The sequence below is a fragment of the Geotrypetes seraphini genome, chromosome 1 (genome assembly GCF_902459505.1).
Source record: "Geotrypetes seraphini chromosome 1, aGeoSer1.1, whole genome shotgun sequence".
In the NCBI taxonomy this organism is placed as follows: Eukaryota; Metazoa; Chordata; class Amphibia; order Gymnophiona; family Dermophiidae; genus Geotrypetes; species Geotrypetes seraphini.
The window spans coordinates 274,263,858-274,280,079 of record NC_047084.1 but is presented as its reverse complement, the minus strand read 5'-3'; the positions used below and the strand labels follow the sequence as shown (position 1 = coordinate 274,280,079).

Below are 16,222 nucleotides of genomic sequence, written 5' to 3'. Positions count from 1 at the left end.
ATATTACAGGTTTATCTAATAGTCGCACTTTCGCTCCTTTGAAGTTTATCCTTGCGAAAATATGTAACAGTTTTCATTTTATGTACAGTTCGGCGGAAATCTCTGCTTAAAAAAAAAAAAGTTGTAAATATCTCTCCTCCCTTTATTAACTTACTTGTGGTATAGTCCAGCTAGAAGCGACGGCTGTTTGGGCTTCGCTTGCTGAATGTTTGTGGATATTACGAGTTGCAAGCATGGTGGTGTCTGGTGCAGTGGTTCCTTGGAGGCTCCTGCGGGGTGTCTCTTTTGGGATGTATTCCACCGAGGAGATTAGGTGAGAGCACTGATATATACACTATGGAGCTAGGAGCACTTCCGAGCTGTATAGTACGCTTGCTTGATCTTTCCTCTAAAACACGCAGGAAACACGTGTGCTTTGCAATTTTTAGTTTTACTTGAATATGTTTGGAGGCAAGAAAAAAAAAAAAAAAGCAGCTGATATATAGTAAAGTGCATTTATTATTTTTAGCAAAACACCACTTGATATGGTGTTCTTTGTACTCTGCTTATCAGGTTCACTGTTGGGAATTGATGTAGCCGTGCTAGTCCACGTTTAAAGGTAATACATATAAATAAAACAGAACTAAAACAAAGAAATTAAGGTGATACCTTTTTCTTGGACTAGCTTAATATATTTGTTAATTTAGTATTTCAATGAAATATCTTCTTATTGAGATCAGAAATAAGCAAATGATGACAGAACATATATGATACATGAAAGTATTCAGGTTACACTCAGCCTTACAGGGGGGTGGGGTGAGAAACCGGAAGAGATGGATGGGTGATGAGTGTGGTAAAAGGAGTGTTACTTTCTCGTTGTATAATGTGATAGGAAACCTAGTCCTATCTGGTAGGTGTCAAAACCCCACAGTTGCTCACATGGGAAAAACATTTATCTGGTTGATATAGTGCATTTAGATTTTCAAAAGGCATTTATTTGACAAAGTACCTCATGAAAGACTTCTGAGGAAATTAGAAAGTCATGTCCTATAATGGATTAAGAACTGGTTGAAAAGATAGAAAATGGAGAGTAGGTTTAAATCCTAAATTAATAAGGTTAGTACTCCAGAATTGGAGTATCTTTTGGCATCTGTTAAAGATTAACTATCTCGGTACCCTTTGGGTATTCTCCTCTTTTATCGTCCTCCCATAGATCTTGCCTTATCATTACTGAAATTATACCTGATTTTTAAGTTAAATTTCAGAGATTATTAGTGATAGGTGATGTTAATTTACATCTTGAGGATATCAATGACAAGAATGTATCAGATTTCAACTCTTTTCTCCAATCTCTGGGTCTACCTCTTCCCCATATGGTGCCTACTACTCATGAGAAAGGACATTCTTTGGATATTATTACTTTCTCAGACTCTATTTCTCAACATACAACTATTGATAACATCTTCTGGCAAAAGGTTACTTGGTCTGACCACCATCTTGGCGAGTTTACCCTTCCTGTTTTTATGCCTTAAATTCCAGGAAGATTTCAGGAGAAAAGAATAGTAACTCTAAGAAAGAAACTCACTTCAGGCCAACTTTGGTCCCAGTTCTTAACCTCTATATCTTGTGACCCTAGAGAGGGTGCTATAGATAATTTCAGGAATGAATGGAATACTGTCTCTAAGAGTACAGTAAAACCTTGGATTGCGAGTAACTTGGTGTGCAAATGTTTTGCAAGACTAGTAAAATGTTTTATTAAATTTTAACTTGATAAACGAGCGATATCTTGCAATACGAGCACATATACGGATAACACGTCATCACAACTGAGCTGAAGATGCTGCGAGGTCTTGCAATACAAGTACGCACTGTATACGTGCGTCTCAACTGAGCCGATGGTTCTTCTCTGTCTGATGTGGGAGTGTAGTGACTGTTTTAAATGTACTACAGTATTTTCTATTAAAGATTTTGGGTTGTGGAACGAATCGTCTGAGTTTTCATTATTTTTATGGGGAAATTCACTTTGATATACGAGTGCTTTGGATAACAAGCATGTTTCTGAAACAAATTATGCTCGCAAACCAAGGTTTTACTGTACTTATAACCTTGGCCCCTCTTGTTACTATACCCATTTCATATGCTAGGAATTCTCTTTGGTTCACCCCACATCATAGGGAACTTAAGCATATTTGCAGAAAACTGGAACGGAAATGGAAGAAATCAAACTCCAACTTAGATAAGCTTAATTGGAGACTGGCTATCAGGAAATATGACTCTGAGTTAAAGAAAGCAAGAAAGAATTATTATGGGGGCAAAACTGTCAACTCTAATAACCAAAGCAGTACTTTATTTTGACTTTGGCTATCATTGACTAGTCTGAATTTAAGATCTACACATGCTTCACTCCGCACTGCAGATGCTCTTGCCTCTTTTTTTTCAAGGAAAAAATCTCTACTATTAGGAATTCTTTCTCTGCAGTGAATCTGGAGTGTCTTTCATCGATTTCTAGGGATGATCTAATGGAGAGCCCTGCAGATCGTTTTTGGCACCTATTTGACCCAGTATTTGAGTTTCAAGTTGGTTTTTTGTTTTTTAAATAAATTTTTATTAATTTTCAATTTGAGAACAGTTCATTAAAATAAACATACAATTAACTTCATAGGCAGCACGCACTATCGATCAAAGAATGCTACAAAATATTTCCCCTTTCCCTCCCTCCCATCCTAATTAGAGAAAAAAACAAGGTGCATTAAATTATACATACAATTAATATCATAAACAGTACTTGTATTCAATCGATGAATATTACAAAATATATTACCCCCCCCTCCCATCCTTCCTGGATGTGCAAATCAAAAAGGAAAAATAAAGGCATAATCCAACTAATCAGAGTTAACAAAATTCATCAATGGACTCCATGTTAATTTAAATAGTTTATTATGGCACAATATTTCTGAATTCATTTTTTCATATTTATAAAATAAATATAATTTTTCCCACCAAAAGGAAAAATTAAATCTATCCCAATTTTTCTAGTTCTTGGTAACCATTTGCATGGCTATCCCAGTCATAATGATAAAGAGTCTGCTTTTAAACCTTTCTAACGGAAGTTTAGTTGACAACTGTCCCACAGATTACTACCTCATAGGACAACGGAATCAAAGACTCCAGTATCAAATTAATTTGTCCCCATATTGATTTCCAAAAGTTGAATATCAAAGGACAATAGAACAACAAATGATCCAGTTCAAGTTTAAAATGTTAATCCTTGTGGTTGATACTTTTAGCTTCTTTTAACAAATTTTCTCAGTCACCCTTTCAAAAATTAAATGCTGCTATAGTAGATTTCCTTATTGACTTCACTCCAGATATTGGCTCAAATTTTATCTTGTTATGATTGCTATTACCCATCAGTCCCAACACTGTTACCTCATGTACTATGTTGTGCATTCCACTAAGGCCTAGAACTAAAATATCTCCCCCTCTTGTTGGTTTCTGGATCAGTTGCTCCTAGAAGCAGTAATTTTTTTTATCTCTAGGAATGTTAACCTCCCTAGTGCTCCATGATGCAGCATATGTCCAGCCAATATTGGGGTAGTTGACATTAGTATAATACACTTCTCCCTCCATATTTACGGGGGATGTAAGCAGAACATAGCCATGAATGACGAAAAACCACGAATAACTTTTTGCATGTTATTTGCGGTGTTTCAGTAAAATAGACCTGAAAAAGATAATAAGCCGCGAATAACCTGACCTGCGATTTGCTCTGTACAACACCGGGAGCAGCAATTTCCTCCATGAACCACTGGGAGCAGCGATTTCCAATGTGAAACACCGGGTTCAGTGATGAAAATTAGGGGGCGGAGTCAGCAGCCGAAAAATCGCAAATCCGCAGATATGAAACCGTGGATACGGACGGAGAAGTGTAATGGGCAATTTCAACTTCAGAAATTGTCCATATGGCTTTGTGTTGAAATCAGTTTTCTTCTATATATGTAATTATACTTTGTTAAGTTACAAGAGATTTTTGATGATAACTTTTATTTTAATCCATCACTTTAATTAAATCCATAATTGTGGAATAACAGAGTTTTAAAAATGGTGCTTACATTGTAATAAAAATTAATGCAGAAAATGCAGTAATTTTATCTATCTTTGTCATTTTTTATAAATATCTAAATTGTCACTTGATTTATGTGTTTGTCTATTATGAAGAAAGTTATGTAAGTTTTTGTTTCAATTTTTATTTTTCTGTTCAGAAAATTAAGTGTGAAGGCCATTACAAACCCTCGGTACTTGGATAATGTGGGAAACCCAGCTGTAAATGGACTACATGACTTGGCATTGGGACCTAGTGACTTCAGAGAAGTGTGTTCTACCTGTGCACAGGATTTTAACAGCTGCCCAGGGCATCTGGGTCATATTGAACTTCCACTGACAGTCTACAATCCTCTGTTCTTTGATGTAGGTATAGATCTCCATACTGAATTGGTGTGGAATGCAGTTTGGCTTGTTTTGTTTCTTAGAAAAGGTAATGACATGCTTGTCGAATATGTATAAAAATTACAGTATTTTTCTCTTGCTGTGCAAGGATTTTATCTTATGTGTTCTCATGCCTCTTGACTTCCAGTCATTTCTCCTCTGCAGTCCCCTCTGACATAAAACATATAGATGAATCATCAAGTACCATTTCTGTTGAGCTGGTTTTCCTTGGTATGGTATTATGAAAATGAAAATTTCTATATTTGTCTCAATGTTAAGTGCTGCTGAATAACAGTGGATTTTACAGACCAAAAGCCATTTCTGGCCAGTTAAATCACTTTGGGAATAAAGGGAATGATATTCAGTGTGAGAAAAATGTCACATGCCAGGTGTTTTGACTGTTTGGCTGACAGTTTTATGTTCTAGAGACTCTGAATTTGAAAGTAATTTTAATAAGGAAACGTGCCAGATAAAATAGAATTGGCCAAACCGGCCACTGAAATAATCAGCTAGCATAGAAATACCGTCAACGACCTTCCATTAACCACCAAAGATCACATGTGTGTTTGAATTAGACCCCATTTAAAATATCATTAATTGGTAAATTCACTGAACATTAGTATCTTAGCTAAGATGAAAATCTGAAGCGGAAATCCCAAAAGCCTGAGGAAGGAAAAAACATAGATTGCAGATGCAAAAGGTGGCCCGTAGGCTTTCTACAGAAAACTGAGAATACAAAACCAACGAGAGAGATAATTGTACTTTTTGGGTCAAATATGCATTTTAGCAATTGCTGCTAAATTTTTTTATGTATGTCCCCCCCTCCCCTCCTATTTAGAGACTGTATATTCTGCTTCGAGGCTCCTGTTTTAACTGCCACATGCTGACATGTTCTCGTGCTGTTGTGCATTTGCTGCTGAACCAACTGAAACTCCTAGAAACTGGAGAACTTCAGTCAGTGTACGAGCTGGAGGGTGTACTACATCGGGTATGTAAACCTTTATCCTTTTTGTTTCAATAAGTGTTTATTAAACATTTTACAAGTTAAACAGAAAAGTAAGTACAGAGTTGCAGACAACAGCAAATAACCACTTTTATCCTTGTTTGGTTAAAATTCAGAAATGGGTAGGGCAAGGCAGTTCAGTCCATTGTTGACTAGTAATGCAGCTCCACATTAGTTTTCTGTGATGGGATTGGAAAATCACCAAAGGCTGAATTTTCTAAGAGTCTAACTGGATAACTTGGAAGTAAGCTGATTTAAAATTCTCCAGTCAAAAATTAACCTATGCTGACTGCTAAATTTAACCAGTTTAATAGATGGTCAAATTTAGTCAGGCAGTTCCAGAGAGTGGCCTATAAACTTCTCTGGTTAATGTTGACTTTAATGGTTAAATTTAGTTGCTCAACCTTAATTGCACAAATAGCAAGCAATATAATTGACCATATTTTATCTGGCTAAATTTAGGTGATGCTTCAGCTAAAAACGTGGAGGGGCATTTTCAAAAGGATGTCCAAGTCAGAATAGAGACTATCCAACTCGTAATGTCCAAAACAGACATCCTTCTCGCATGTATTTTCCAACAGGAAATGTATCAGGTTTCCTGTTCAAAAAGACATGAGGCAAATGTCCAGCATGAGACACTCCTTAATCCCCCAGTGGTTGCTGTCCCCCTCCCTCACCCCTAAAAGGCTCTGACAGCTTCAGGTATTATGGGGAATCTTAGCAAAGTAGGAAGGAAGTCTAAGGAGTAACCTAATAGTTAGTGCAATGGACTTTTTTTAAATTTGTCATGTATTTTGTAATCAAAGAACTTTATATCAAAATTTATTCTAAAAGTAAAACATATCCTGAAAAAAATGGATTAATCAAATTATCTGTGAAATAAGAAATTTAAGCATTATAATATTTGCATGATATACAGTTTAACTCTTAGGAGTCAGAGTTGGCACATTTTCACCAACTCAAGACTCCAAATTGCTTCTGACTTAGACTCTAAGACTCTTACTCCACAGCCCTGCCTCTACCCAGGTCTAAGTAGAGTTTCGGTGCATCCCATTCATCTGGTCTCAACTGGCTTTGGCAACGCATCCTAGCCTAGTGATTCTAGTAACTTGGATTAAGAAATTAATTTCCTTTCCTTGAGTCCTACTTGAACTTGGCCACAAAGGTTATGTCAATCAAGAGCTTTGTCTAACAGATTCAGAAACTAAGGGCTCCTTTTACAAAGGTGGGTTAGGGCCTTAATGCGTGGAATAGTATGCACTAAAATGCTAGCCACTACCGCCTCCTCTTGAGCAGGCTGTAGTTTTTCGGCTAGCGTGCACTAATCTGGTGCATACGTTAAAAACCCTAGCGTACCTTTGTAAAAGGAGCCCTAATATTCAGTACTTTGTAACCCACTTTGAAGGTGGGCATACTTTTGGTGTGTGGAATTATCCTCCCCCCTTTTACAAAATCGTAGCGCGGTTTCTAGCACCGACAGCGATGGTAACAGCTCCGACACTCATAGGAATTCTATGAGCAATGGAGCTGTTACTGCTGCAGCCGGTGCTAAAATCCGCACTACGGTTTTGTGAAAGTATGTGTGTGGAGGGGGAGGTATATCTTTCCTGGGTAGTGACCATGAAATAATGTTTTTAAATGTATTAGCTTTGGCTTTGTTGGTGAATTGGAAACCCAAAGACATAACAGCTGCCTTTAGTTTCTTAGCTTTGACATAAGATATTGAAGAATTGAAGGCAGCACCAGCTTCCTATAAACCAGCTCAGACTTTTTTTTTTTCTTGGCTCTATCTTCTGGTTTGAGTACATAACCCATTTATCTGGACTGCTTTGGTGGGACTCAAGAAAAAGAAATTAACAGGCATGTCTAGACTTCACCTTTGATTTTGGATTTTGATTCACACTGTGATAAGGTTGATATTATGGCTTGTTAAGAGCTTATCTTTGGGCCCTAAATAGTAGGGTTCATGGTTTTAGATCGGTACTGTACAAAGAAATACATGATTATATATTTTTTTTATTTTGTAAAAAACAAAAAAAAGCATTCTTCAAAACTGAACATGTCATAAACATTGCTATAACAAGTGTCTTGCATTACTTCTTGTAACATTTTCCTTCTCTAAATTACTGGTTATATTTTATATGCAGTTTCTTGAAGAAAATCCAGATGCTTCTGGAAACGAGATTCAGGAAGAGTTGGATCGATTCACTTGTGAACTATTACAGAAAAACCCAGTAGGAATTGAGAGCTCACATGTGAGTGCAAGCAATCCCAATGTCTGGTCTTGGACTTGGCATATTGTACATTAGATCACTTTTTTTGAATATTTATTCTTTGTCTCATGTTCTGTTGCATGAAATTCAGTGTGCCAACTTGAAATTCTAGAACCAAGTTTAAGTTTCAAGTTTATTATTACATTTGATTAATCGCTTAATCCGAATTCTAAGCGATGTACAGATTAATAAAAATTACAAAGTAAAGGAAGACAGACTAAAAATGACAAGTAACAAAAAGGGAATAACAAAAATCAAAATGGTCTAGGTTAAAATCAGAGCCGTAAGCAATTCAATTAATCGTTGAATGCATCTTTAAAAAGAAGACTCTTTAAATTGCTCTTAAATTTTTCAGAGCATTAATACTTAAGCAGAGCTCTCGTAGAATCAATCTATTAAAGAAAATGTAGTTGTTTAGTGGGGAAAGAGGATGGGATTTGATATACCACTTTTCTGTAGTTAAAATCAAACGGTTTACATATTTTACATATATAAGTACAAGCAGTCCCCGAGTTAAGAAAAAGTTCCATATAGTAAACCATTCTTAAGTTGAATTTGTATGTAACTCGGATCCTGTACAGTACACAGTCTATAAAAACATTAAAGAAAGGGCCCCCCAATTACTGTAGTTTAAATAGAAAGAAAAGATAGGAGGTTTACACTTTTGTTCTTCATCTATCCCACTGATCCTTCTCCACTATCACATCCAACATTTTTCCCTCTCGTCTCTCTTCCCCATGCATCTGTACCTCATGCCTCACCGCCATATCCAATATTTCTCTCTCTCTCTTCCTCCCTATGTGTAACAATTCACCTCTTTCTTTGTTTCCCCATGTGTACCATCTCTCTTTCTCTCACTCAGACACCCATGCCCAACAATTCTCCCTTTCTGTTACCTCAGCATCTCTTTCCCTCATTACCTCCATTCTTCCATCCTATGTTCCAAGTTCATGCTCCCTCCCTCCTTTCTTTCTGCCTTCCTTTTTTCTATCATTTGTCTGACGTTTGTGTTCCCTCTTTTCCTTCTGTGTCCCAATGCGACTCTTCTTCTCCCTTCCTGTGCCAATATGCCCCCTCTTCCTCCCTTCCATGTCCCAATGCGCTCCTGGTCATCCTTTACCTTTGTGTGCTAAATTCGTGCAGCCCCCCCCCCCCCTTGAGTGTCTACCTCCTCTGGCCGGCTCCCTTCTCCCAGCTGCACTTCTTTTCGCAAAGCTGTGCCCGTGGTTCCTACACATGGCCAACCTGGAAGCCTTCCCTCTGACATCAGAGGGAAGGCTTCTGGTCAGCTGGGAGCTACGGCTGGGAGGAGGCAGCCGGCCAGCGGGAGGGAGGGAAGGATGATTAGGAGCGCATTGGGATGTGGAAGGGAGGAAGAGGGGACGTGTTGGCACTTGAAGGGAGATCAGGATCCCGGTTCGTAAGTACAAGTCCATCATAAGTCAGACATTCTTAACTTGGGGACTGCCTGTACTTATTTTGTACCTATGGCAATGGAGGGTTAATTGATTTGTCCAGAGTCATAAGAAATTGCAGTGGGAATTCAACCTGGTTTTCAGGCCACTGCCTTAACCATTAGGCTGCCACTCCACTTGTTTAATATTAATTTCCCATAGGTCTGGCAAATTGTAAACCGCTTTAACGCTTTGGAAAAAGTGGTATAGTGTAAACAAAATTAAGGGTATCTGAGCTTCTCAGCAAACCTTTAACCATGCTTTCCCCGCTGCACACAATTCATGATAATCTGATGCCTTGGATGAGATATCCTTTCTAAGACATCCAAAAAGAAAGACCCTTTCAGAGCTCTGGATAGGGATCAGGACCCTCTCACACAGGACATGTGTCAGCAGTGTTCTAAGTAAAATAAAGAATGCAACTTATATTTCCAGGCTATATAATTACATAGAAACTTGATGGCAGATAAAGGCCAAATGGCCCTCCAGTCTGCTCATATGCAGTAACCATTATCTCTTCCTCTCTTTAAGAGATCCCACGTGCCTATCCCAGGCTTTCTTGAATTCAGACAGTCTCTGTCTCCACCACCTCTTCCAGGAGACTGTACCTTGCATCTACCACCCTTTCTGTAAAAAAGTATTTCCTTGGATTACTTCTGAGCCTATTGCCTCTTAACTTCATCCTATGCCCTCTCATTCCAGAGCTTCCTTTTAAATGAAAGAGACTCGACTCATGTGCATTTGCATCACTTAGATATTTAAACGTCTCTATCATACCTCCCCTCTCCCACCTTTCCTCCAAAGTATCTATCTATAATAATAAAACCCTAAACGTATAATAATAAAACCCAGCGTGTTCCCTGATCTGTAGATCTGTGGCCGGCAAGAGTGCGCATGCGCGCTTACAAAGTTCCCTCTGTCGCAGACCCCATACTCCACGACCGAAGTCGATGCAGGTGGCATACTGCATGGCCAAAGTTTACGAAGGTGGGGATCGAGATAGGAGCCGCGGCGGCAAATTTTAAACGACTGAAGTTGATGGCTCTCGCTCAGGTCAGGAACAAGCAGTTTTTCAAACCCCCCAGCACCGCCACCGCTGTACCTTTTCAAACCCTCCCCCCCAGCACTGCTGCCATCATTGGTACCTTTTTTTTTTTTAATAGCCTGATAGTCCAGCGGTATCCCTCCCTTGCTAGATGGCTCTCGCTCAGGTCAGGAGCGAGGATGTGAGGAGCAAGCTTATGTGCTCCCGCTTCGGCCCGCCGCTTGCTCCTCACATCCATACTCCTAATCTGAGTATGAGAGCTGTCTAGCAAGGACAGGAGAGATTTTAAAAGGTATGAAGTATTTATTTTTATAATTCCCTTGACAGTTGTTGGTTGGTTTGTTATTTTTCTTTGCCAGACCGCGTGAAGGGAAGGGGAGGGTTCGGGGGGAAGTGCTGCTGCTGCGCAAGGATCTGGAGGGGAAGGGAAATACTGCTGCTGTTGCTGCACAGAGAAGTGGGGTGGGGGGAGGGAAATGCTGCTGCTGCACAGGGAAATGGAGGGGGAGGGAAATGCTGTTGCTGCTGCACAGGGAAATGGAGAGGGAGGAAATGCTGTTTCTGCTGCACAGGGAAGGGGGGAGAGAAATGCTGTTGTTGCTGCTGCACAGGGAAGTGGGGTGGGGAGGGAAATGCTGCTGCACAGGGAACTGGAGGGGGAGGGAATGCTGCTGCTGTACAGGAAAGTGGGGTGGGGGGGAAATGCTGCACAGATAAATGGAGGGGGAGGGAATGCTACATAGGGGGCAGGGAGAGAGACAGAAAGAAAGACAGACCGACAGTGGGAGGGAGGGAGATGGAAAGAAAGGAAGAAAAACACAAGGGCAGGAAGAGGGACAGAAATACAGATAGAGAAAGGGGGCCAGGGAGAGAGAAATACAGCAGGAGGTAGAGAGACAGACAGACATATATTCTAGCACCCGTTAATGTAACGGGCTTAAAGACTAGTACAGATTAAGATCTTTAAGTCTGTCCCCATACGCCTCATGACAAAAAACACGCACCATTTTAATAACCTTCCTATGGACCGACTCCATCCTTTTTATATCTTTTTGAAGGTGCGGCCTCCAGAATCGTAAAAAATATTCTAAATGAGGTTTCACAGGGGCATCAATACCTCCTTTTTCTTACTGGTCATACCTCTCCCTATGCACCTTAACATCCTTCTAGCTTTCGTCGTCACCTTTTCAACCTGTTTGGCCACCTTAAGATCATCACATACAATCACACCCAAGTCCCACTCTTCTGTTGTGTACATAAGTTCTTCACTCCCTAAACTGTACCGTTCCCTTAGGTTTTTGCAGCCCAAATGCACGACTTTGCATTTCTTAGCATTAAATTTTAGCTGCCAAATTTCAGACCATTCGTCAAGCTTCGCCAGGTCTTTCTTCATTTTATTCACACCATCCTGGTTGTCTACTCTATTGAAGATTTTGGTATCATCTTGCAGTCACTAGTTACACTTGGCAACATTTCTAGGAGTTAAATCGTGTAGCCTTAGATTCTACTATTAAAAAAAATACCAACCCCCTACTGTACCATCATTGTGTTATTTCTACCATGTATTCTACATTCCCTACTTTGCCTAACAATGAGTGTAAGCAGAATTTGGGCATTTCCCCAGAGAGGTTACCAAAAACAGATCATATTCTGGTTTCATTTTAGTAACAGCAACATAAAGGGGTATATTAAGTGTCTTGCAGCCCATAAGGTATACAAAGTTAGACAAGTTCCTGTTGAACCAGAACGTATGCAGGTAAGGCTAGCCTCAGTTAGGGCACTGGTCTTTGACCTAAGGGCCACCGCGGGAGCGGACTGCTGGGCACGATGGACCACTGGTCTGACCCAGCAGTGGCAATTCTTATGTGGCATTTGACACATTACTAATTGTTAGTGCAACTTAGTAAAAGAACACATCAAATAAATAAATAAACACATAAAATAAATCAACGACTCAAACAATTTGGCTAAACCCAAAGATCAAGGTTGGCGGTTTTAAAATTATCTGGAAACATTGGATGAATGCTGGAATTCGCATTTTAGAGGATGTAATAAATAAAGGTAAACTGCTTGAGTTTTCACAATTGCAAAATAAATTTGGTTTAAATAAATCACAATATTTCAGATGGTTGCAATTGAAGCAGGCCATTCAGGTAGGGTTTCCTGAATGGAAAAACCTTAATAATTATCATAGTATGGAATTCTTATGTTTTCAGATAGATTCCATGGGTCACCAGGCCGCAATGTGGTATAAATTGATATCTGGATTCGTGAATAAAAAAAAAAAAAAAAATGGTCTTAGAGATATTTGGAGCATTGAGATTAAGCATCAGATTAATGCATCTCAATGGCCACGACTTTGGTCTTGGAGGTTAAGATGTACAATGTCAGCTTCTATGAGACAAACATGTTTTTTTATTTTACAAAGAGCTTTATGGACCCCTACTCGTTTACATAGAATTGATAGTTCTAAGTCTAATAGATGCTGGCATTGTCATCTAGAAGCGGGGACATTAGATCATCTTCTATTTTATTGTCCATTCATATTACTATTTTGGAAATCAATTTGGCCTCAAATTAATAGGATGTTAGAAAATCCGGTAGCCTTGACATATGATACGATTCTGTTTGGTACTGCAATGAGAGCTCGAAGTCAAATCTCGTCAAATAATAATAAACTTTTATTTATATTAACTGGAGTAGCAGTTCAACAAATTACACATAACTGGAAGAATTGTGATAGATTGAATTATAACTTTTGGTGGAATTCAGTTTGCCATATATATAAGATGGAGCGTAAATTTGCAACACAAAAAGGATATATTGATAAGTTCAAGAAGATTTGGGGACCATTAACAGATTTTTGTAATGATTGATATAATTTTTCCCATAATAAGATAATAGTTAAAGGAGGGGAGGGAAGGGTGGGTTTTATTCTCTTTATCATAAAATATAAATAAATTATCATAATAGTTGTTATATTATATGCAAATAACAAAATAAGGGGAGGGAAAGGGATTCATAATTAAATAATAATTGATAAAATCATTATATTTAATATGATGTCTAAAATTATAAGGATAATATAAGATATGTTGTATATAAGAATGTTATGAAGATATCAAGTGTATTTTTGAGATAATTGTATGAAAGGTTATAACACACTTGTTGTTATATGAAAAAAAATCAATAAAAATGTTAAACAAGAAAAAGAACACCAAACTTTCTCCAGTAGTAGGTGTATTCTGAAACAATACAAAACCCTAGAAAACCACTCAGAGCCACAACTTGTAGAATAAGAATCTTACACCACAAAAATTATTGTAATGTGTGTGTATACACAAGCAACAAAATCAAAAGAGAACACCAGGATTCAAACAACCAGAGGTAACTTGAACAACTTAATCAACTTAGAAACTGAGCCTGATGTAGTCATGTTTTTTTTCCAAATAGGCTGCATCAGGGGTCGTATAATATTAAAATGGATACTGCTTACTTACGTAGTAACATAGTAAATGATGGCTGATAAAGACCCAAATGGTCCATCCAGTCTGTCCAACCATACATGCTCCATAAATTAATCATTTAATTTAAATTGTCTTTTTTTCTTGGATATTTCTGGGCCAGAAACCCAGAGCTCTGCCCGGTACTATGCGTAGGTTCTAGCTACTGGAGTCTGTCAAAGCTCATGCCAGCCCATCTTAACCATCCCATCCATTGAAGCCCTGCCTAGCCCATCCTCAACTCATTGTCCATATACGGGACATAGACAGTGCAAGTGTGCCCAGTATTGGCCTTAGTTCCTTCAATATATACTCATTTTCTGAATAGAGATCCTCTGTGTTCATCCCACGCTTGTTTGAAGTCTGCCACCATTTTCTTCTCCACCACCTCCCTCGGGAGTGCATTCCATGCATCAACCACCCTCTCTAAAGAAGAATTTCCTAGCATTACTTTTGAGTCTACCACTCCTCAACCTCAAATTATGCCCTCTGGTTTTACCATTTTCCTTTCTCTGGAAAAAATTTTGTTTTACGTTAATACCTTTCAAGTATTTGAATGTCTGAATCGTATCTCTCCTGTCCCTCCTTTTCTCTAGGGTATACATATTCAGGGCTTCCAGTTTCTCCTCATACATCTTCTGGCACAAACCTCCTACCATTTTCATCGCCTTCCTCTGGACTGCTTCAAATCTTCTTATGTCCTTTACTAGATACGGTCTCCAAAACTGAACACAATACTCCAAGTGGGGCCTCAACAATGACCAGTACAGGGGCATTGACACCTTTCTTCTACTAGTTACGCCTCTCTCTATACAGCCTAGTATCTTTCTGGCAACAGCCACTGCCTTGTCACACTGTTTCTTTGCCTTTAGATCTTCAGACACTTATCACCCCAAGGACCCTCTCCCCATCCGTGCATATCAGCCTCTAACATAAGAACATAAGAAGTTGCCTCCGCTGAGGCAGACCAGAGGTCCATCTTGCCTAACCTTCCAGCTCCTTCCGATTTCTAATCCTCAAATACATTACTCTGCACTTCTTTGCATTGAATTTTAGTTGCTAGATATTAGACCATTCCTCTAACTTTTGCAGATCCTTTTTCATGTTTTCCACTCCCTCCTTGGTGTCTACTCTGTTACAAATTTTGCTATTGTCCGCAAAAAGGCAAACTTTTTCTTCTAACCCTTCGGCAATGTCGCTTACAAACATAGTGAACAGGATCGGCCCCAGCACCGATCCCTGAGGGACTTCACTACTCGCCTTTCCCTCCTCTGAGCGAATTCCATTAACCACCACCCTCTGGTGTCTGTCCGTCTTAGCCTTGTTGCTGTGACGTAACAATCACTTCCTCGGAGTGGTGTTACCAAGCTCCTTTTGCACAGATAGTGTTGCAGTGATTGTGCTTCAGCATGCAAAGGATTGTGAGTGAACAGTATCTAATTTGATATTATATGATCCCTGATGCAGCCTCTGTGGGCAAAATGTAGCCATGCTGGGTGGAGTTTCTAATTTGATTAACCTTTGTTCAAGTTACCTCTGATTATTCACATTCTTGGTGCTATTTTGTTTTATTTTTGCTAAAATGTGAATATATTTTTTCATATAAATTTTGTATATATTTACAAGAATTTGGCTTTCTTTGGTCTTCTGCTCCTGGAAGGCATTCTCTGGTGCAGGTCATGGCAGATAGTTGCAGTTTTACCTGATACCTCATTGTGTTCCATTATACCTAATAGTAACAGTTCTGCTTTACACATAGCTCACGTCTTGCTGCTCTTAAAAATCTCATAGTCCTGTACTGCCCCAGCATTACATCCTGCTGATACTTAAACTTATGAGGAGTTCCACACAGCTTACTTGCAGCAGCTCTCTCTTTTGAAATCTTGGACGTGAAACTCTTGGGCACTTTTTTTCATGTCCCCACCCTTCTGTTCATGAAGTAGGCAGTGTCGGGTTTTGCTATGGTGATATTCCCTGTAGAGCAGGGTTTATAACCCAGTCCTCAGGACACATGTAGCTAATCAGGTTTTCAGTATATCCACAATAAATATGCATGTACCACATATAAATATGAGAGGATGAATGCGAAATGTTTGGGGATTAGTAATTCATTTGATAAAGTGTGGAGCCCATTGACTTCATTTGTTACCTCGAAATAGTGATCATACGTCTCTCCTTTTCTTAGATTTCCTTGCACATCCAGGGTGGGGGGGGGGTGGGGGGAAATGTATTTTGAGGTTTGAAATTATTTAAGTATAATATTATAGTCACATAATATGTCTTATTGTATTAATAATTGGGAGAAGGGGGGAGGAAATGATTTGTTTTATGCATTACTTGTAAATAATAGTGCATTTTATGCATTATTTTATGCTCAATTAATTGTAAGGCACTGTCAAAGATTTAAAATTAATAAAGATATTAAAAAAATATGCATATGAGAGCTTTGCATTCCCTATGTCCATTGTTGGAGATTAGAT

At 38.9% G+C, this 16,222-nt stretch overlaps 1 protein-coding gene across 2 annotated transcripts in view; it reads left to right on the top strand.

The window, feature by feature from the left end:
* Positions 1-17: 17 nt before the first annotated feature.
* Positions 18-16,222, top strand: part of POLR1A (RNA polymerase I subunit A) — a 232,973-nt gene continuing 216,768 nt past the window's right edge. For both annotated transcript variants that reach the window (XM_033951847.1, XM_033951837.1), the window contains exons 1-4: positions 18-313; positions 4,242-4,446; positions 5,303-5,452; positions 7,615-7,722. In XM_033951847.1, the coding sequence (XP_033807738.1) occupies positions 234-313; positions 4,242-4,446; positions 5,303-5,452; positions 7,615-7,722 (543 nt within the window). In that variant the 5' untranslated portion in view covers positions 18-233. The remainder of the gene's footprint in view (positions 314-4,241; positions 4,447-5,302; positions 5,453-7,614; positions 7,723-16,222) is intronic.